Source organism: Canis aureus, chromosome 5 (assembly GCF_053574225.1).
Source record: "Canis aureus isolate CA01 chromosome 5, VMU_Caureus_v.1.0, whole genome shotgun sequence".
In the NCBI taxonomy this organism is placed as follows: Eukaryota; Metazoa; Chordata; class Mammalia; order Carnivora; family Canidae; genus Canis; species Canis aureus.
The window spans coordinates 59,106,791-59,129,062 of NC_135615.1; the positions used below are offsets into that span (position 1 = coordinate 59,106,791).

A 22,272-nucleotide genomic window follows, 5' to 3' on the forward strand; every position below is an offset into this window, starting at 1 on the left:
AGGTTCCTGCTGTGCTATTTCTCAGCTCCAAATCTGGCGGGCCTAAGTTTGGATCCTAATTCACTCCCTGCCACCAAGCAGAGAAAGTACTGTGGGAAAACGAACCTGGGTCTAGATGTGAAATGCCAGGCTTCCAGAGTGACCTGCCTGGGTTTCTGAGCTATTCGTGTGTCTCAAGTGTCCTCAGTATGCAACCAGGCCTGTGGCAGACCTAGTGCTTTTTTTCTGACCATTTCCACATTTCCCGTTTCCTTTCTGTGCTCACAAGGGGCTAGGGTGCTCTGAGCACACCATATCATACAGAAAGGCTGCGGGATTATAAAAAATGAAAGACACATGGCAACTATGTAAATGCATGGAATCGGGTTCTGAGTGGTATTAAAAATCCATTATTATCTCATTTTTAAAGAATATTGGCTTCTCCATGTATAAAGTAGCAATCACTAAATTACCAATGGTGGGGGAAGGAATTCAGAAATTTCCAGAATTCATTAAGAAAACAAGCAACTAAAAACATACTATGACTACTGAGTGTCTTCCCAATCACCTGAAAAGACACTGTCCCTAATATTGAAAAGGGAACTTAAAAAAAAAAAAAAAAAAAAAAAGGAAAGAAAGGAAGGGAGGGCATCTTTCATTTTCCTCTATATTTCCCTGAAGAAACTGCTGAGATTTCTCACAGACATTACATATCCCAACACCCATATTCTTGGCTTGAAAAATATAACTCTGGACAAAAACGTGAAGGACAGAAAAGATAGCCTATCTTGGGGGTTCTCTGAGACTTACCTCTGCTATCTCCACTTTCCTTTCCCACATCTTGATGGTCTTCTCCAGGTCCCCATTTAAGATGTTCTCCCGCACATATAACATCACCTGTGGCGAGCGGAACTCAGCCAGCTGCTTGCGGAGCTTCTTGTTCAAAGCCTCAGCCTTGGCCCGGTCCTGGGTTGGGAAGGACATATTAAACCAGGGATCCCTGGTGGTCCTGGCTTACTGGACTTACTGGCCCTGACCCATCTCTCTCCAGTTTCAATGCAGTTCTCAAAATAATGTTAAAATTTTCAAAGATTCTGATTATTTTTTTTTACAAATGGTGATGTTTTCATCCAGTTCAGAAACAGTAAGTGCAGTCTAAGTTTTCCTTCCTTCCTTCCTTCCTTCCTTCCTTCCTTCCTTCCTTCCTTCCTTCCTTCCTCCCTCCCTCCCTCCCTCCCTCCCTCCTTCCCTCCCTTTCTTCCTTCCTTAAAGAATATGCTTTCCTTATTGTGATTTCTTAGGTTTGGTGGGTTCTCTGGGGGAAAACTATGTACTTATGTACATTTTGATTTGATCGGACTCAACTCACTTTCCTATCTTTTTGTAAAATACACATAACATAAAGTTTCCCATTTTAACCATTTTAAAGTGTGCAGTTCTGCAGCATTCAGTACATTCACACTGTTGTACAAGCTTCACCATCATCCATCTCCAGAACTTTCTTCATCTTCCCAAATTAAACCCCTGAACTCATGAAGTACTGATGCCTCAGGACCACTTCCCCTAGGCCCTGGCAACCGCCAGTCTACTTTCCATCTCTATGAATTTGACTCCTCAAGTACCTCATATAAGTGGAATCATAGAATACTTGTCCTTTTGTGACTTATTTCACTCAGTATGTCTTCAGTGCTTATCTGTGTTATATGCAGAATTTCCTTCCTATTTAAGGCTAAATTAATGTATATACTACATACATACATATGTATACACTACATTGCTTCTCCATTTACCTTGCCAATGGACACTTGGGTTGCTTCTACCCCTTGGCTATCATGAAATAGTACTGCTATGAACATGGGTGTACAAACATCCTTTCAAGTTCATGCCTTCAATTATATGGGATATGTATCCAGAAGTAGAATTGCTGGATCAATCATTATTCAACTTTTTGAGAAATCTCTGTCTTTTTAAATTTTATATTTAAAATTATCATACTGTAAAATTAATTTGTCTTTCTTTTAATTGAGTGGATTTTTTGAATTGACAATGTCCTTTATTATTCTTTAAAGGTTTATTTTATTTTTTTAAGATTTTATTTATTTGTGAAAATACACAGAGAGGAGAGAGAGAGAGAGAGAGAGAGAGAGAGAGAGGTAGAGACATAGGCAGAAGGAGAAGCAGGCTCCATGTAGGGAGCCTGATGTGGGACTCGATCTCGGGTCTCCAGGATCATGCCTGGGGCCAAAGGCAGTGCTATACCACTGAGCCACCCGGGCTGCCCCAAGTTTTATTTATTTTAGAGAGAGAGTGTATGAGCAGGAGGGGCAGAGAGAGAGGGAGAATCTCAAGCAGACTCCATGCTGAGTGCAGAGCCTGATGCAGGGCTTGATCTCATGACTCTGAGATCACGACCTGAGCTGAAACCAAGAGTGAGAAGCTTAACTCACTGAGCCACCCAGCCACCTCTGTTTTATTTTAACTGTTTTGAATAGGCAATACATTCCATTCAAATGGTATAAAAGTATACAGGACGATCTCCCAGCCCACCTTGTCCTCAGCCACACAGTTCTTCCCAGAAGCATGCACTATTTTTAGGTATTGCATATTCTTCTAGAGATCTACATTCATATAAATGTATATTTATCTTTTTTGCACAGAGTAGCCAATGCTATTCACTTTTACACTTCCAACTCTTTTTCACTCAATAAATACTGAAGATCCTTCTACATCAACACATAAAAAAACTACTCATTCTTTTTAACAGCTGCATCATTTTCCATTGTATTCATTTCCACTGTATTCCATTTTCCATTGTAACATAACAAGTCCTCACAGTCACTCAGCTCCTCAATCTCCTGCTATTACAATAAACAGTGCTGTGATTACTAATCTTCTGGGTATAGGTTATACTGTAAATATGCAAGTACATCAGTAGGATGAACTACTGAAAGTGAAATTGCCTGTTCTAAGACCATAGTTCTCAACCAACAGGTGTGGGGGAGGCAACTGTGCTCCTAGGAAACATTTGGCAATGTCTGGAGACATTCTTGGTTGTCACAACTAGGAGAGTGCTACTGGCACCTAGTAGGTAGAAGTCAGGGATGCCACTAAACACACTACAGGGCATAGGACAGTCCCCTACAACAAGGAATTTTCTGACCCAAAATGTCAGTGGCGTCTAGGTTGAGAAGCCCATCCATGAGCATGTATGTATGTATGTAATCTTCAAAAGTTCTCCCCACTCTGAGGTTATAATAAAAATGTTCCCACTATTAAGTTTAGGACTTTAATGGTTTTATCATTTACATTTAAATCTCTGACACATCTGGATTAATTTCACCATAACACACATAGCTCCAACTTTGTTTTTTCCTAAATGGCCACCTACTCATCCCAAATGATTTATTGAATAATCTGGTTGTGCCTCACTGCAATGCCTTTACCATAAACTGCATCAATAACAAAACTTTATCAGATATTTGATCATATACATGACATCTATGTGATCTGTGTTAGGGCTCATCATAGGACTTCTATTTTTTCTCTCTGATCTTCCAGTCTATTCACAAGCTTGTTTTAAATACTGTAACTTCATATCATGTTTCAGTATCTGGTAGGGCTAGTCCACTCATCTACTTAAGAATTTGGGGGATATTATTTTTCCAAAAGAATTTTGAGTCAATTTATTTAAATCCTTTTTAAAAATCTACTTGGTATTTTAATTGGAATACCATGATTTCACATCTCAACTTAAACAGAGCTAACATTCTTATGATGTTGAACCTTCCTAGCCTAGCACCATCTTTTCATTCCTTGCTTCACAAAGTATAAGTCTATGGTATTGGCATCACTTGGGAACTGGTGAAAATGAAGACTCTTGGGCCTATCCAATCAGAATCTGCCTTTTAGGAATATAAAAAATAGTGAAAGGGAATAAAGGGGAAAGGAGAAAAAAATGAGTGGAAATATCAGAAAGGGAGACAGAACATGAAAGACTCCTAACTCTGGGAAACAAACTAGGGGTGGTGGAAGGGGAGGTGGGCGGGGGGTGGGGGTGACTGGTGATGGGCACTGAGGTGGGCACTTGACGGGATGAGCACTGGGTATTATTCTATATGTTGGCAAATTGAACACCAATAAAAAGTAAATTTATAAAAAAAAAAAGAAAAAAGAAAAGATAAAAAAAAATCTGCTTTTTAATAAGATCCCCAGGTGACTGGTTTGCACCTTCTAGTTTGAAGCACTACTTTAATTCACTTTGACGAAAACCAAAACAATTATTTTTTAATTAACTTGTCAGAATGCAATAAAAACTCATCAAGAAGCATTCAGTGAATATCTGCTGTGTCTAGCATAGGGAGGTCTAACATTGACCTGGAACTATCAGTGGACACCCCTGTGAGGATAATGATTAAAGAATACTTAAGAAAATATAACGAAGGAGCAAGAACCTTGGCGTTAAAAGGCATTAAAAATAAGGGGCAGCCCAGGTGGCTCAGCGGTTTAGCACCACCTTCAGCCCAGGGCCTGATCCTGGAGACCCTGGATCGAGTCCCATGTCAGGCTCCCTGCGTGGAGCCTGCTTCTCCCTCTGCCTGTGTCTCTGCCTATGTGTGTGTGTGTGTGTGAGAGAGAGAGAGAGAGAGAGAGAGATGAATAAATAAAAATCTTTTTTAAAAAAAAGTTCTACAAGGGTGCCTGGGTGGTTCAGTCCATTAAGCATCTGCCTTCCGCTCAGGTCATGATCTCAGTGTCCTGGGATTGAGCCTCACATCCCATTTTCTGCTTAGCAGGGCATCTGTTTCTCCCTCTCTTTCTGCCCCTATCCCCAACTCATGCTTGTTCTCTCTCAAATAAATAAAATCTTAAAGAAAAAAAAAGAAGTTCTACAGCTATGAGGGATGTGCTTTTGACCAGGAATTACAATCCTTACCCAGCATCCACTTGTAGAACAGGGCTGTTACAAGACAGATGGGCCACTGTTCCCACCCTCAGATCCAGTGTAGCAGTACAGAAGTTTTACTCAAGGGGAAAGGCTATAAAATAGCTCTAGAATGCTGCCTGGAAAGACTGACTTTATTTGGAACAAAGTGTGGGGAGTTCATGCTTAAGTACTTTGTGGAAAACAATGGAGATCTTTGGGATGAGCAATTACGAGGTCGCTGGAAGTTCCATGATATTAGTAGCAATAAGCAAAACAGTAGACCAGCTAGATGTTCAACAGAACCAGAGAAAGAGATCACTAAGAGACTTCTTGGGATTGGAGCAAATCTCATAAATTGCCAAAAAAGTCCCTATAAACAGGCCTGACTTTGACTAGATCAGAATGTGTGGCAGTTAATGTTGTTGAAAGCAACAGAGCAATCAGCTAGTAATTAATGGAGGCTAACAGCTGGGTATGATAACAATAGAAGCAGGCCAGCCAGAAGCTCAGCTGGAAGTGAAGGGAAGACTCAAAGAGAACTCAGCAGAAACACCAATCATTCCTGGTTGCCAGGGACTGTATCCATAATCAAGGCTGCCCCCTCTAAGGCAACACCAGAGGCTACCAACAGCTAGATGAACAGGTTTTACTAAATGATTCCAGCCAAAACACCAAATAAGCAAGAGATAGGTGGGATTAGTATCCAGCATTGTTATAATATCTAAAATGTCTAGTTTACAACAAAAAATATAAAATAGGCAAAGCAACAGGAAAGTGTGATCCACACTGGAAAAAAAGAAGGCAACATAAACTACCTTTGAGGGAGTCCAGATGGGGGACTTAGCAGACAAGGTCTTCAAAGCAGTTATTATAAATATGTTCAAAGAAACAAGGTGACCATTTTTAAAGAATTAAAGAAACATATGATGATAATGTTTCCTCAAATAGAAAATATCTATAAAGAGAAATTTTTAATGGAAAATTTAGAATATTTTCAATATAAATAACTGAAATGAAAAATTATGGGAGGAGATCACAGATTTGAGCCAGCAGAATAAAAAATTAGTAAACTTGAAGGTAGATTGATAGAGATCATGCAATATGGAAAACACAGAGGAAAAAGAAGGAAAATTCAGTCTCAGAGAAATGTGAAACACCACTATGTGTACCAACATTCATGTAATAGAATTAACAGGAGAAAAAGAGAAAGGAAAAAATATTCAAGGAAATAATGGCTGAAAACTGCCAAAATCTGATGAAATTATTTTTTAATTTAAGATATTAAGCCACACATCCAAGAAACTTAACAAACTCTGGGTAGGAAACTGGAAATAAATCCACACCCAGACACATCATACCCAAAATGTTGAATGACAGGCAAATATATATATATATTTTTTTTAAATATATATAAAAACATTTAAAAAATATATATAGTACAACCTGAAATCTGGCATTGTGATGCCCCCAGCTATGGTTTTCTTTTTTAAAATTCCCCTGGCTGTGTGATCCTGGAGACCCGGGATCGAGTCCCGCATCGGGCTCCCTGCATGAAGCCTGCTTCTCCCTCTGCTTGTGTCTCTGCTTCTCTCTCTCTCTATGTCTATCATGAATAAATAAAAATGTTTTTAAATAAATAAATAAATAAAATAAAATTCCCCTGGCTATTCGGGGTCTTTTCTGATTCCACCCAAATCTTAAAATAATTTGTTCTAACTCTCTGAAGAAAGTCCATGGTATTTTGATAGGGATTGCATTAAATGTGTAAATTGACCTGGGTAACATTGACATTTTCACAATATTAATTCTGCCAATCCATGAGCATGGAATATTTTTCCATCTCTTTGTGTCTTCCTCAATTTCTTTCAGAACTGTTCTACAGTTTTTAGGGTATAGATCCTTTACCTCTTTGGTTAGGTTTATTCCTAGGTATTTATGCTTTTGGGTGCAATTATAAATGGGATTGACTCCTTAATTTCTCTTTCTTCAATCTCATTGTTAGTGTATAGAAATGCCACTGATTTCTGGGCATTGATTTTGTATGCTGCCACGCTACCAAATTGCTGAATGAGTTCTAGCAATCTTGGGATGGAGGCTTTGGGTTTTCTATGTAGAATATCATGTCATCGGCGAAGAGGGAGAGTTTGACTTCTTTGCCAATTTGAATGCCTTTAATGCCTTTTTGTTGTCTGATTGCTGAGGCTAGGACTTCTAGTACTATGTTGAATAGCAGTGGTGAGAGTGGACATCCCTGTCTTGTTCCTGATCTTAGGGGAAAGGCTCCCAGTGCTTCCCCATTGAGAATGATATTTGCTGTGGGCTTTTTGTAGATGGCTTTTAAGATTTGAGGAATGTTCCCTCTATCCCTACACTCTGAAGAGTTTTGATCAAAGCTGTGGTCATCAAGACAGTGTGGTTCTGGCACAAAAACAGACACATAGATCAATGGAACAGAATAGAGAATCCAGAAGTGGACCCTCAACTTTATGGTCAACTAATATTCGATAAAGGAGGAAACACTATCCACTGGAATAAAGACAGTCTCTTCAGTAAATGGTGCTGGGAAAATTGGACATCCACATGCAGAAGAATGAAACTAGACCACTCTCTTGCACCATACACAAAGATAAAGTCAAAATGGATGAAAGATCTAAATATGAGACAAGATTCCATCAAAATCCTAGAGGAGAACACAGGCAACACCCTTTTTGAACTTGGCCACAGTAACTTCTTGCAAGATACATCCACGAAGGCAAAAGAAACGAAAGCAAAAATGAACTATTGGGACTTCAGCAAGATAAGAAGCTTTTGCACAGCAAAGGATACAGTCAACAAAACTAAAAGACAACCTACAGAATGGGAGAAGATATTTGCAAATGACATATCATATAAAGGGCTAGTTTCCAAGATCTATAAAGAATTTATTAAACTCAACAGCAAAGAAACAAAACAATCCAATCATGAAATGGGCAATAGACATGAACAGAAATCTCACAGAGGAAGACAGACATGGCCAACAAGCACATGAGGAAATGCTCTGCATCACTTGCCATCAGGGAAATACAAATCAAAACCACAATGAGATACCACCTCACACCAGTGAGAATGGGGAAAATTAACAAGGCAGGAAACCACAAATGTTGAAGAGGACGCGGAGAAAAGGGAACCCTCTTACACTGTTGGTGGGAATGTGAACTGGTGCAGCCACTCTGGAAAACTGTGTGGAGGTTCCTCAAAGAGTTAAAAATAGACCTGCCCTACGACCCAGCAATTGCACTGTTGGGGATTTACCCCAAAGATACAGATGCAATGAAATGCCGGGACACCTGCACCCCAATGTTTCTAGCAGCAATATCCACAATAGCCAAACTGTGGAAGGAGCCTCGGTGTCCATCGAAAGATGAATGGATAAAGAAGATGTGGTTTATGTATACAATGGAATATTACTCAGCCATTAGAAACAACAAATACCCACCATTTGCTTCGACGTGGATGGAACTGGAGGGTATTATGCTGAGTGAAATAAGTCAATCGGAGAAGGACAAACATTATATGGTCTCACACATTTGGGGAATATAAATAATAGTGAAAGGGAATAGAGGGGGAGGGAGAAGAAATGGGTAGGAAATATCAGAAAGGGAGACAGAACATGGAAGACTCCTAACTCTGGGAAACAAACTAGGGGTGGTGGAAGGGGAGGAGGGTGGGGGGTGGGGGTGACTGGTTGGCGGGCACTGAGGGGGGCACTTGATGGGATGAGCACTGGGTGTTATTCTGTATGTTGGCAAATTGAACACCAATAAAAAATAAATTTATTATTAAAAAGTAAAGAGCTCCATCTTCAGTGGAAAAATAAAAATTAAAAATATATATATATAGAAAGCAATGAGAAAACACAATTCATCACATTCAGGTGAAACCAAACAAGAACAACAGGTGATTTCTCATCAGAAACAATGGAGGCCAGAAGGCAGTGGGATGACATTCTAAGGGTTGAATGGAAAGAAAACACTGTCAGATTATTTTTAAAAGTTAAAAGTGAATTAAGTGAAACTGTGAATTAAGTGATTAAGAATCTCAATATCTAGTAAAATTATCTTTCAAAAATGAAAGCAAACAATGAGCATACTCAGATCTTGGTTTCTAATGCTATTCTCAAATAAAAGGAATCAAGACTGCTTGGAGAAATGGCTAATTCTAGGGCTGGAGCAGGAAATACATGAGATGAGTCTCAAGCATTTTCTTTTTTTTTTTTTTTTTTTTTTTTTTTCTCAAGCATTTTCTAGTGCCAGAAAAGAAAGTGTTAAACACACACACATACACAAATGAGATATGTCAAAGGGACACAGAAGCCAACTGAAAAACCTCCCAATGCCTAAGGTGAAACAATATGAGTAATGAAACAAATAATATTCGATTTTAATGCAACATATAAAATATCCATGCTCACTTCAACAGCACATATAATAAAATTAATGCCTATGAATTGATACTGCTATAAATAAATTATTTAAAAAATAAATGGAGAATACACAAATGTCCCAGACAGAAGAATTCCATACAATTCATAACTCTCCACTTCTTTTTTTTTTAAGATTTTATTTATTTATTCATGAGAGACACAGAGAGAGAGGCAGAGACACAGGCAGAGGGAGAAGCAGGCTCCATGCAGGGAGCCCAATGTGGGATTCAATCCCGCATCTCCAGGATCACGCCCTGGGCTGAAGATGGCGCTAAACCACTGAGCCACTGGGGCTGCCCCAACTCTCCACTTCTTAAGTGTGAGCTGCATATAGTAACATCCTTCCAAAGAGCGGAGTCTGAAAATTGGAGGAAAGGTAACTGTACAGCAGAGAAACCCTTATAATATTACATCAGGCAGGTGATCAAGGTTAATATCACCAGTAGTAAGTCATGTTGAAAGTACGCTTCCTTGATATGATATGATGAACATGGCACTTCACTTCTGTGATCATCCTCCCGAATACCATTTAACCTCAATCTAAACACAGGAAAGACAGAAGGCAAATCCTAATAGAAGAACATTCTACAAAATACTTGACCACTTTACAAAACTATCAAGGTCATCAACAAGTAAAGCTTGAGAAACTGTCACAGCCAAGAGAAACCTAAGGAGATGTGACATTGAATGTAATGCATTATCCTGGATGAGATCCTGGAAAAGGACCTCAGGTAAAAACCAAGGCTATATGAATAATATTAATTATAAATATTAATAATAAGGCCAATTAATAATATTGGTTTTTCAATTTTAATAAATATTCCACTGTAAGATGTTAATTATGGGGAAAATTGGGTGTGAGATTATTTGGGAACTCTGTACTCTACACCATTTTCTAAAACAATTATAAAATAAACTTTATTTTTTTAATAAAGAGTGAAGACATTCCCAGATAAACACACACTGAAGGAATTCATTGCTATCAGACCTGCCTTACAAGCTAGTACTACAGGAAGTTCTTCAGACTGAAAACAAGTGACACTAGAAAGTGACTTAAACCCATGTGAAGAAAACAAATAGCACAAGTAAAGGTAATTATGTAAATAATTATAAGGGACAGTAAAACTGCATATTCTCCTTCTCTTAATTGATTTAAAAAGTAATTCATAAAGCAACACATATATAATTCTACTGTGGATCTGTGACATATAAAAACATATTTGACAATAACAATTAAAAGAAGGCAGGGTGAAACAAAGCCATATCTAAGTAAGGATATAACATCAGATGATAACTTGAATCCAGAGGAAGAAATGGAGAGAACCATGCAATGGTAAAGAGGAAGGCTAATACAACAAACTTTGTGAACATACTTCATCTCTGGGGCACCTGGGTGGCTCAGTCCATTGAGTGTCCAACTCTTGATCTCTTGATCTCCACTCAGGTCTTGATCTCAGGGCCATGAGTTCAAGCCCTGCATTGGGCTCCACACTGAGAGTAGAGCCTACTTAAAACAAAACAAAACCCCAGGCTTCATCTCCTTTCTTCTCTCAGCTTTTGGACCCCTTCCTCACAGAATTTACAAGATTAACTCAAAATGCATCATAATCCTAAATGTAAGATCTATAAAGCTCAAACAGAGGACATAGGACTGAATCTTCATGATATTGTGATGATTTCTTAGATACAACACCAAAAGCTCAAGTGCAAAAGAAAAAAATAGATGGACTGAAGCTCACCAGTAAACAGTACCTTTAAGAAAGTGAGAAGGAAACCCACAGAATGGGAGAAAATATTTGCAAGTCACATATCTGACAAGGTATTTTAATCCAGAATACAAAAAGAATTCTTACAAAGACAAATAATTAAAAATTTAGGGGCTAAGGGTTTGAACAGACATTTCTCAAAAAAAAAAAAAAAAAAAAAAAAAAAAAACACACATGGCCAAAAAGCAAATGAAGGGATGCTCAATGTCATTAGTCATTAGGTAAATTCAAATCTAAACCACAGTGAGGTATCACTTCACACCCTCTAGGACAGCCATTAAAAGACAAATGAACAAAAACTGAAAATAACAAGTGTTGGTGAAGATGTACAGAAATCAGGACCCTCAAATATTGGTGGGAATGTAAAATTGTGCAGCCACTTTAAAAAAAAAACAGTTCTGCAGTTTCTCTAAATGTTAAACATAGCATCACCATATACAACCCACAATTCCACTTTTAGCTGTATGTTCAAGAGAAAAGAAAACAGACGTTCACACAAAAACTTGTACGTGAAGGTTCATAGCAGCATTATTCATAACAGCCAAAAACAACCCATGGGAAACAACCTCTTGACTGATGAATGGATAAAATGTGGTACATCCATACAAGGAAATATTCCTCAGCCATGAAAAGAAACAAAGTGCTAACACATACTACAACATGAATCTTGAAAATATTGTTAAGCCAGTCACAAAAGTGATCGTCATTGTACTGTATGGTCCCTTTTAAATGAAATGTCCAGAACAGGCAAAATCAGAGACTGAGAGTGGATTAGTGGTCACTGGGCTGGAGGGTGGGAGTGAGGTGATGTGGGGAACAGACAAGAATTTCTTATGGGTGGCTACACCACTCTGTGAATATATTATAAACCATGAAAATGTGCACTTTAAATGGGTGAATAACATGGTATGTGAATTATAACCCAACAGAGCTATTTAAAAAGTCCACAAGAAACCTAAAATATACTAAGCAGTGAATACCAGGCTTTTAAAAACTACTGTCATGCTTCACTTGTAATTTAATAAATATCTACCCAAATACCACAGAAATCCTACATGGAGAAAGCACACAGACTTTTGCTTTAACTTTGTTACTGGCCACTCTACTGAGACCTTTTTTTTGTTTTTTTGTTTGTTTGTTTTGCAGGTGTTGGCTCTCCATCAAGGATATGATGTGAATGCATGACAAAACTGAAGATGAAGTCATCCTGTGGCTTTTCAGTTATTGTGGACAGGTCTGGAGCCACGCATACTGCTGGGGACACTTAGGCCCATTCAAAACAAGACCACTAATAACTATACTAATGGTTTGGGAGGCTGACAAAGCATCGCTATTCTGGTCCTAATGGATCAGCACAAGGCCTGTGACACGTATTTCATAGATGCAGAAACTGAGGCCTAACTAAAAGACTTATTCAAAGCTAGAACCTGGCAACATCAAAGCTTATGCTCTTTCCCCCATCTTTCCAAAAAAAGTCCTCTGAGTCACATCCTTTGTACAACTTAACTTGCTAAAACTCAACTGTACATGTTCAGCAAAGTAGTGAGAGCACTAAATCACAATGTAGATGTAAGGAGCTCAGATAATGCCACACATCTGTTCACAGTGACCACAGGCCCCAGAGAGGGCTCAGGACAGAGGCTGAAGGTCTGTTATCCCACCAGCCACTGTACTGAATGAAAATTACACATTTAAAGAACTCTCTCCTTTACATAGAATGCTGTATTTTGGCATATGTACCTCTCATACCAATTAGATGCATTATAGATTTTTGTGTGTGATATTATATACATGACACTTTGAGTATGGTACTTTACAGGTCACTGAAAGAATTCTGAAGGGTTATTTGGACCCTACGTGATTTCTAGATGATTTCATTTCTACGTGATTTCTGATTCTAGACCCTAACCTAGCAGTAAAATGTAACTCTACTGGACTATGAGTCTCAAGGTGCCATTTCCTCTTTCAAAGGCCCAGAGCTGTTTTGACTTTTATGGTCTATACTTTTCTAGACAAAAACCAAGGTGGCTTGGATCTTGGTGTACATTGGCTCAAACCTTTGTAGACAGAAGCAAACACCAGAAGTGACACACTTTACCCTCTCCTACCTCCTCTACTTGTAGGGTTTCTCTTTCAATTTTTTCAAGTAACTCATTTCTCAGCAAGATCTCCTTGTCCAGATTGACAGACATTTCCATTGCTTGGTATAGCTTGCTCTGAAATATAACAACACAGCAAGTCTTGAGCAAAGATGATCACTCCGCACTACAGGAAGGATAGTCAGCTCTTTATTAAGCAGGATGACAGCTCTTTATTAAGACCAACTAGGAACTTGGGCCTGCCCTTCTCACAGCTGCTCAGGTATTCAGCATTCTGGTGCCTACATGGTAGGGGAGATAAAAACCTGCCGGGTGGCTAGATGCACCAGGACCCAAATCCTGCCCCACTACTTACTAAAAGAAACTTTAGGCAAGTCCCAGAATCTCTCTAAACTTGGGCTGGTCACCTCACAGGGCTGTGGAGAGACTTAAGGGGGATAATTGTGGTAAAGAGCTGACCACAGCACCTGACGTGTGGAGAACACTCATACAAGCTAGATGAAGAGAAACACTCCCCATGAGCTAGGTGATGCTGCATCCCACTTTAGAGGTAAAAGAACTGACTCTCCAGGGCAGCCCCAGTGGCGCAGTGGTTTAGTGCCACCTGCAGTCCAGGGCGTGATCCTGGAGACTCCAAATCGAGTCCCATGTCAGGCTCCTGCTTCTCCCTCTGCCTGTGTCTCTGCTTCTCACTCACTCTCTCTCTCTGTGTCTCTCATGAATAAATAAACAAATCTTAAAAAAAGAAAAAAAGAAAAAAAAGAACTGACTCTACGGAGGGTAAAACAACTTGCCCAAGGTCATAGAGATAAGAGGTCAGCCAGGGTCTGCACCCAGGCGATCTGACTCCGGGGCCCACAGGCTCCACCATCGTCTCCAATACTTGTTCAGGCGGGCCCACTGGCACTGGAGGCCTCCTACACAAACTGCCCTGCAGCCTCCCCTTGCATCACTCGATACTGTTCTTCACCAGCTCCCCACAAGCCCTTGCTTCTCCAATTTGTCCCCTTTGCTGCAGAGAAGGGTCAGCTTGGAGGAGTTGAGAGGTACTGTGCTGGGCTGAAGAGTAATCCAAGTGACAGAAGCCAGCGACTCCAGGGGGGGGATGGCTCAACGAACTCTGAGAACGCTGAGCAGCACTACAGCCACACCGCAGCCCTGCCAGCCTGCGGCCGGTTCACAGCCTTGACAGAGATGCAAGAAGCAATGTAAAACTGCAGCTGTGCCGGTGCTAAGAATATGAGCACAGTGGTTGAGGTTTCCCTGGGGGAAAGCATATGGGAAAGAAAGCTGAAAGGCAGCCAAGTAGAGGCTGAAAGGCTGTCTAGGTGAGAGGGCAGGGAGAATGTGCCAAGCTAAGGAAAAGCCTGGGAGAGGTGGGTGCTGGCGCAATACATCCAGGGTATCAAATCTTAGACCTTGCAGAAAAGCCTAGAGCCAGCTGCCTGGGGACCTTAGGGCACTACGCCCCCTACCCCCCATTCCCCTTCTCGCCAATCCTCCCTCCCCTAAGGCTCATTTCCTGCTCCACATCCTGCACGACATCACTCTGCTTAGGAAAGCCCCATGGGGGAGACACCAGACTGAGGGGAGGTGTGCTAGGGGAAGGGGAGGCAGCGCAGGACTCCACCGCAAACCAGAAAGTCAGTGGGGGAGGAAGAGAGAGTGGAGGGAAGGCATTACCCCCACCATGCAGAGACAGGGCAGGAAAGAATGGAACTGCAAAGGCTACTGCTAGGCCATCACTGGCTCCACTGGGCAGGGCCCTCAAAAACATGTGAGGAGAGCTATTTGTGATTCTGAGCAGGACATGGGCCACTTTAGCTTTTCCGAAAGGGCACTTTATAGCTTTCTCTTGCTGTGTTAACAAATCACCACAAATTCTGTGGCATGAAGCAACACCCATTTATTATCTCAGTTTCCATAGGTCAGAAGTCCAGGCATGGTGAGGCTGGATTCTCCGCCCAGGTAGGGTCCCCTGGGGTGAAGTCGAGATGTTGGCCAGGGCTGGCTCTCATCTGGATCTGAGGTCCTCTTCCAAGCTCACAGACTGATGGCAGAACGCATTTCCTTGAACTTGTAAGACTGCCATCTGTTTCTTTCTAGCTGTGAGCATAGCCCTCAGCATTTTGAGGTTCTTCTATCTTCAAGCCAGTGGTGAAGAACTTCTCACCCAGACAATTCCCTCCGTGCTTCAAATCCCTGACTTCTTCTTCTAGACAGAACTCTCTGCCTTCAAAGGCTCATATGATTGGCTCAGGACCATCCAATAATCTCTCTATCTTAAGGTCAACTGTGGTATATCATATTACATAATCATAGAACAGAACTGAATCATAGAACTCATCATACCCCAAAGCCTTGGAGATTGCACTGGATATATACGCCAAGGGGTAGGGAGTCTTGGGGGACATTTTGGAATTCTACCTACCACAGGGGGATTGCTGGTTTACAGTCAGTTAGGAATGACACATCACAGCTGTCATCACATGCTTGTGTTCTACCAGACTCTACCGGGCAGGGCTTGATGGCATGAAGTCAGAGAAAAGGTGCCCCTCAGGCTGAAGCTCATGCACCAAACTCACAGAAGAGACCCTGTCTGTCTCCTTCACACCTATACCCTCAGCACTTAGCCTGGAGCCTGGCATGCAACAGCTCCTGGGTATGTTTGGTAAGTCAGTCCGTATATGTACTGCTGAAAAGAACACATCGGTAAGAGTTATTCTGCATGCTTTTACAAGGTCTTATACTTGGGTGTTTGGTATTTATATGAAAGTGGTCCCTCCTGCCACCTTCCCATCCCCTAAACACACACCTCAATTGATAGCAGTTCATTTGACAATACTGGCTGAGCACTTGCTAGGTATGTAGCACACACCAGCCGGAGCTCTATCCTGGTGATGAGTCACAAAAGCCTACCTCTAAGAGGTGAAGTACTGTACCCATGGTCCCTAGTGGAATCCCCATTCAAACCCAAGTGAGGCCTGACTCCAGAACTCAACAGCTGTTCCACCTTCCCCCAGGAGATCTAAGAACTGAGACACAGAAGAAATGAGCCTGCTTCTCCCTCAACCCATCACTGTGTCCACCATAGGACTCCTGTGGGCATCTCCTCCCAAGCTCCCCCATCTACTTACTATTATTTGAAACAGGCCTACAGACATGATGGCCCCTATAATTCTAACTGGAAGAGCTCCCATTTCACCCACTGTGGCCTGTGTTGCTGTTGCCTGGGTATCGCAAACAATGGATCCTCTGCGTTTAGACCTGTCCTAGAGACCTCAGACCCTGGACTTGGCAGTTTCATTTTATAAACCAGTAGTTCCACTCCAAACCCCTGACTTTTCTACACAAGGCCAGACAGGCCCTGTGCTACTTAAGTTGATTCCACAGAATACCATCAAGATCCAATGTGATGTAGCCACGTACCACCCAGCTCTCTAGCCAACGAGGGCTCAGGAGTCACATGGATTGGCTTCATCTTGAAATGACAGTGATCAGATAAGCTCACTACTGATGAGATAAGATCAAAGTGGATGATCTGCTGCAGACGGATGACACAAGTTTCAAAATGCCAGCATAATGTTGTCTACATGCTTTAAGCCAGGGAGAGGCAGTTGGGTTAGGTAGGACACACACTGGACTAGGTGCTCCAGCCCTGCACAAACTTGTTGCTTGAAGCTGGCAATTACTCTCTTTGGGCCTCATGTTTTTAATTTTAAGAGGAAAATGTTCGACAAACATAGTCTAATTTAAACACTTGCAAATTTATATTTTATTTATTTACTTGTTTACAAATTTATATTTTAAAATGACACTGTATTGGCCAAATGAAGACCACCTGTGAGTTACCTAAGCTTATAGCCACCATTGTCAAGCAGGCACTAGGCCAGAGGTCAACCACCTTGCTCTGTAAAAGGCCAGATAGCAAATATTTAGGCTTTGCTGGCCAAGAGGCAAAATTGAGCATATTATGTAATTGCTTATATTAACAAAAGAAAAAACAAATTTCCACAAATGTTTTATTGATGAAATTCAAAATATAATCATTAAGTACATTTTGGAATATAGGTCTATTAAGAAGAATGGAATTTCCAGGGAAGAAACCAATTTTGCTTAATGGGTTTCAAAGGTAGCATTCTCTATGTAGTCAGTTACAAATATCCTTCTGTAAAAACCATTCTTAGCTCACAGGCCACGTGGGTGGGCAGGATACACCGGCCCACAGTAGTTGACTACTGCTTCAGACAATTGCTAGCAGGGTGGCTGGACATTCAGGCTATCGTTCCCACTTCATTATTAATAGTATCTCTTTCACTCCCAAAATGGTTCTGGGCAGATAAGGAATTATATGTTAGTTTTCTGATTTTTAGCTAAGAAAGTTTTCTTCTGGAGGGTTGTAAGCAGGGAAGTGCTTATTCCAGGCCTAAATTAAACAGGATCCTGAATGTGGTTAGTTCTCAAAACTCACTGTGCATAAAAATCATTGGGGGCATTAAGAGAAATAGATGCATGGCTTTCACCTCCTAATTCAACTGGTCAGGTGTTTGTATATTTTCTTATTTTTTATTTATTTTATTTTTTAAAGATTTTATTTATTTATGAGAGACAGAGAGAGAGAGAGAGAGAGCAGAGACACAGGCAGAGGGAGAAGCAGGCTCCATGCAGGGAGCCCGACACAGGACTCGATCCCGGGACTCCAGGATCACACTGGGCTGAAGGCAGCGCTAAACCGCTGGGCCACCCGGGCTGCCCTGTATATTTTTTTAAAAAAACAAAAGCTCTCTGGGTGGTTGCATTGCACAAGAACGGGTGTGAGAACATTCAGGGTATCTGAGGAGAATGGCTCTGTCAAGAGAAATCAGGGAGCAATGATAAACTGAGGGACTCCCAAGCCCTTATGTAGAAGTGCAATGGTGCACAGGAACCTTGCTGTGGCTGGAATGGTAAGTGTGAAAGGCCTCAGGGACCCGGCCATCAGGGAAGATCTTACTTTGTATGCATTGAGGACCTGCAGGGTGTTTCCAGATGCCAGCTTTAGCTGGATCAGTTCTTGATTCTTTGCTTCAATTGTCTCTAAAAACTGAGCATTCTCGATCTTCAGCTGCTGAAAATCAACATCATGGAGGGCCTCGCCTACCTCTTCCTTCTACAGCTCAGAAAGAAGAAAGAAATAACGTGAGGCTGTGACTTCTGAATCTGACTCCTACCTTGTAGTTCTGGATGAGATTCTGAAAGTTGGTCATCATTTAGTCAGTCATTCAACAAACATGGACTGGGGATCTGCTTGGCGCAGGACCCTGGGATAGAAATCTGAATAAATACAATAGTCCCCGGCCTCAAGGAGCACATATTCACCCAGGGTTCAGACAGGTTGCAGTGTGGTGTAGTAAGAGGGGCAGAGGGCACACGGAAGCCGCTCAGCCAGGCCAGAGAAGAATGGGAGGCTCAGTCAGAGAAGACTTCCCACAAGAGGTAGTGTCTAAACAGGGCTATGAAAGAAGGAGACTGTATAAAAGTTGTTTTTACCCTGGAAAGGCCAGGACCAGCAGCCCATAAATTCCCATCCTGTGATCACATGACACTTCTGTACTGTAGTTGTATCAGTGTATTGGGTTCCCTCCGCAACCTGGCCTACCTTCTCTGCTGCACCAGGCCAGGCCATCTTACACTGGTGGTAGGCAACAGCTGAACCCAGGAATTGTTCCTCACCCCCACACTCTACCCACACAATACCTCTAAGGAGGCTTTTTCCCTTTCCCCTAAACCAACACACCAATTTCCTTAGGCCCCAGTGATGACCCATCCTCCAGCTCAAACACTCCTAATCCATCTTCCACATCAGGAGAACCCCTGCTGCAGCTCTGTGGTCCCTGCTGTTGTTGCGTCTGGATAGCAGTTCCACATCCTGCCTTTTCCCACCATCCCCATGCGCCACTAGTATGTGAGCTCCTGAGGACAGGACCACCTCGGTGTCAGCTCTGTGTGGCACTGGCTTTCGGGCTAAAAGTCATCCATCTCCTCCCTCTCTCACACTTAAATCCCCTCCTCATGATGCCTGAGCTTGCACAAAGCCTGGAGTACCAGGAACTCTCTCTGTGGAGGCAGCTCCTCTCTCCTTTCTTACACAAACCTCATTATTTCAAATCTCCTTCAATGACAGGGGACACCGTCCCTCCAGCCTTTGCTCCTGCTGGGGACCTCCAAGGCAGTGCATTTTCTTCTCTCCATAGCTGCCCTGGGCCCTCCTGAGTCTTCTTGGGTCCCTCAGCCCCAGGTCATCTGACAGGCTCTCTGTTCCCCTTGCTCTCCAGCTCCCTCGCCTGTGTGAGCTCTAAGTTACCAATTCTTGCAAGAATGCAGCTCTCACTGAGACACAGCACTCCAGGTAGGGCTGCTCAGAACAAGACAATAAGCCCAGCCTTTTCTTGGTGGGGCACTGTGGTTCTCGGGGTGCAACCCAGGCCGTAGCATCACTTCCAGCTGAGCTGACTTTATCAGGTACCCTACGGTTAAGCCATCTGGCACCTGTGCAGATGTCCTGGTAGATTGAAATAGAGAAGCTTACTTTGTCCTCAGTTACTCCATGATGTTACAGCTGTCCCAGCTTGTCGCGTTTTGGGATCCCAAGTCAATCAGGCAGTAATTCCAGACACATTAATTCTCCTGCACAACTCTGTGTCACTGTCAGTTGCCAACCTCTAATATACAAGACATCAGTGCCCATATTCAAGTTAATGAAAAAAATTGGAGCTAGGAGAGGATGAGCCATGTAATCACATTTGAGAGGCCCTGTGCCGAGTCTGCCTTACTACCTTTCTTCAGGAGCCTTTAGTCTGCTGCAAAGGCAACCAAAGCACCCTATAACTGTGCCACCCAGGCCAGGCTCACCAAAAAACGTCAATAAGTACATCACAAGGGTCTTTTATTTATTTATTTTTTTTATATAAATTTATTTTTTATTGGTGTTCAATTTGCCAACATATAGAATAACACCCAGTGTGCATCCCATCAAGTGCCCCCCTCAGTGCCCATCACCCGGTCACCCCCACCCCCTGCCCACCTCCCCTTCCACCCCCTAGTTCGTTTCCCAGAGTTAGGAGTCTCTCATGTTCTGTCTCACAAGGGTCTTTTAAATACAAGCCAACTATATCTACAGATTTGCCGGCACCGTAACTGTGTGAGTTTCCTTTCACTGCTGTGACAAATTACCACAAACTCAGTAGCTGAAAACAAAAATCTATTATCTTATGGCTCATGAAGTCAGAAGTCCAAAATAGTTCTTGGGGCTAAAATTAAGGTGTTGGCAGAGCTGCGTTCCTTCTGGAGGCCCTAGAAGAGAATCTGTCTCCTTGCCTTTCCCAGCTTCTAGAGGCTGCCCACGCTCTTTTGTTCATGACCCCTTCCTGTACCTTAGAAGTTCATCACTCTGATCTCTGTTCCAGGATCCCAACTCTCCCTCCTTCCTCCCTCCTACAAGGGCTTTTGGGATGATATTGGACCCACTCAGATAATCCAAGATAATCTCCCTTAGAGTCAAGGGGAGATTATTTGAAGATCATCTCAAGATCCTTAACTTAATTACCCTTGCAAAATCCTTTCGCAATGTGAGGTAACAGATTCAGATTCCAAGGATTAGGACATCAACATCTTTGGGAATGCATTGTTCTACCTTCAACAGTAACCTTAAAAAAAAAGAAAGAAAGAAAGAAAAGAAAGAAAGAAAGAGCGAGACACATACCTGCCTCAATTGTAAAAGCATCTTTTTCCTCTGTACTTTGAGAGAAACATTTTTCAAACGTAATTTATCCTTCATATTATCCTAAAAAAATACAAGTAAATTTTAATCCACTTCTCTTCGTCTTCTCTGTTGGTTTGAAAAGTTGAAAAGTCTGGGGCTACACCCCAAATCTTAAGTCCTCTAACATTCAGTCACTTATTTTTAGGTCTTTTTACATTTACCCAAGCAGTAACACTTCACTCGTGACCAAGAAGCAGAAGTTAACTGGGTCTGCTCCTGCAAATCTTCTATTATTTTTAAATTCGAGATCATTTGGATATATAATTTGGATATGGGGCCATTCCTGACAAAATGATCTTATGATTCTTTGGTCTTTTATTCTCTTGGTAGTTTATATAATTTTTATCACTTATAACAGGCTAGGGTTAGTAGCTCTACCTATGTCCAGGATCCAAAGCTTGACATGCTACAAAATCTTTGGAAGTTTAGGAGCATTTTATGTCTCGTTGTAATAATGGAATTTGAAGAGATTGGAATTTACCTGTCCTCCTCCATGTAGTCACCTGACTAGAAAGATCTATATCGCTTTTCTCTAGAAAATATATCAGATCTTGAAACAAATAGCAACGATAAAAAAGAAAAAAAAATCAGTCTGAGGTGGCTCAATGGGTTAAGTGTCTGCCTTCGGCTCAGGTCGTGATCCCGAGGTCCTGGGATTGAGCCCCACATCGCATAGGGCTCCCCACTCAGCGGGAGTCTGCTTCTCCCTATGTCCCTCTCCCTGCTCATGCTCTCCCTCAAATAAATAAATAAATAAATTTTAAAAATCGGTCTGAGATACTACTAATATTCATCCAGCCTGATTGATTTTAGCCTTGATAAGCTTGCACTTTTTTAAGACATACAATTTGGGGGATGCAATAAATCTGCACATGTGGACATTTTTGGTGGACCAAATGGAGGGTGACTACTGCACATGGGTCATTTTTATGTCTTCATTCTGTGAATCTATTCTCCCATCTAAGCTCCAGCCTCCTGCCAACTCACCCTCCGGCGGTTCATGTCCTCAATGTACTTCATCACTTTCTGAGTGGCCAAAATACTCCCTTTCTTCTTGGATATGGTTTTGAGAATATCTTTTTTAAACTCATGCACTGCTCTCTGAACTTCAGTCCATCGGATTTCAGCTTCCTCAATGATAGCCTGAAGGAGTAAGCACAAAGAAAGTACAGTTTCCAAAAATCTTCAAGGATATCTCCCTCTAAGGAAACCTAAGTTCTCAGGCCTCTTTGTGCCCTAAT

General features: G+C 41.7%; 1 protein-coding gene across 15 annotated transcripts in view; it reads right to left on the reverse strand.

Moving 5' to 3' along the window:
- The window catches only part of CFAP263 (cilia and flagella associated protein 263), a 110,692-nt gene that overhangs the window by 82,164 nt on the left and 6,256 nt on the right, over positions 1–22,272 (reverse strand). For 8 of the 15 annotated variants that reach the window (XR_013380117.1, XR_013380118.1, XR_013380116.1 and 5 more), the window contains exons 4-8: positions 22,019–22,174; positions 20,972–21,052; positions 18,224–18,379; positions 13,240–13,347; positions 790–945 (exon numbers count right to left, since the gene is read on the reverse strand). Coding sequence is in view for 11 of the 15 variants with exons in the window: in XM_077898246.1 (XP_077754372.1) it covers positions 790–945; positions 13,240–13,347; positions 18,224–18,379; positions 20,972–21,052; positions 22,019–22,174 (657 nt within the window). In the remaining 4 variants the exon portion in view is untranslated. Of the gene's footprint in view, positions 1–789; positions 946–10,174; positions 10,870–13,239; positions 13,348–16,990; positions 17,562–17,776; positions 18,380–20,971; positions 21,053–22,018; positions 22,175–22,272 lie in introns of those variants that run through there. The other 7 variants (XM_077898251.1, XM_077898250.1, XM_077898247.1 and 4 more) reach the window with 7 other exon arrangements.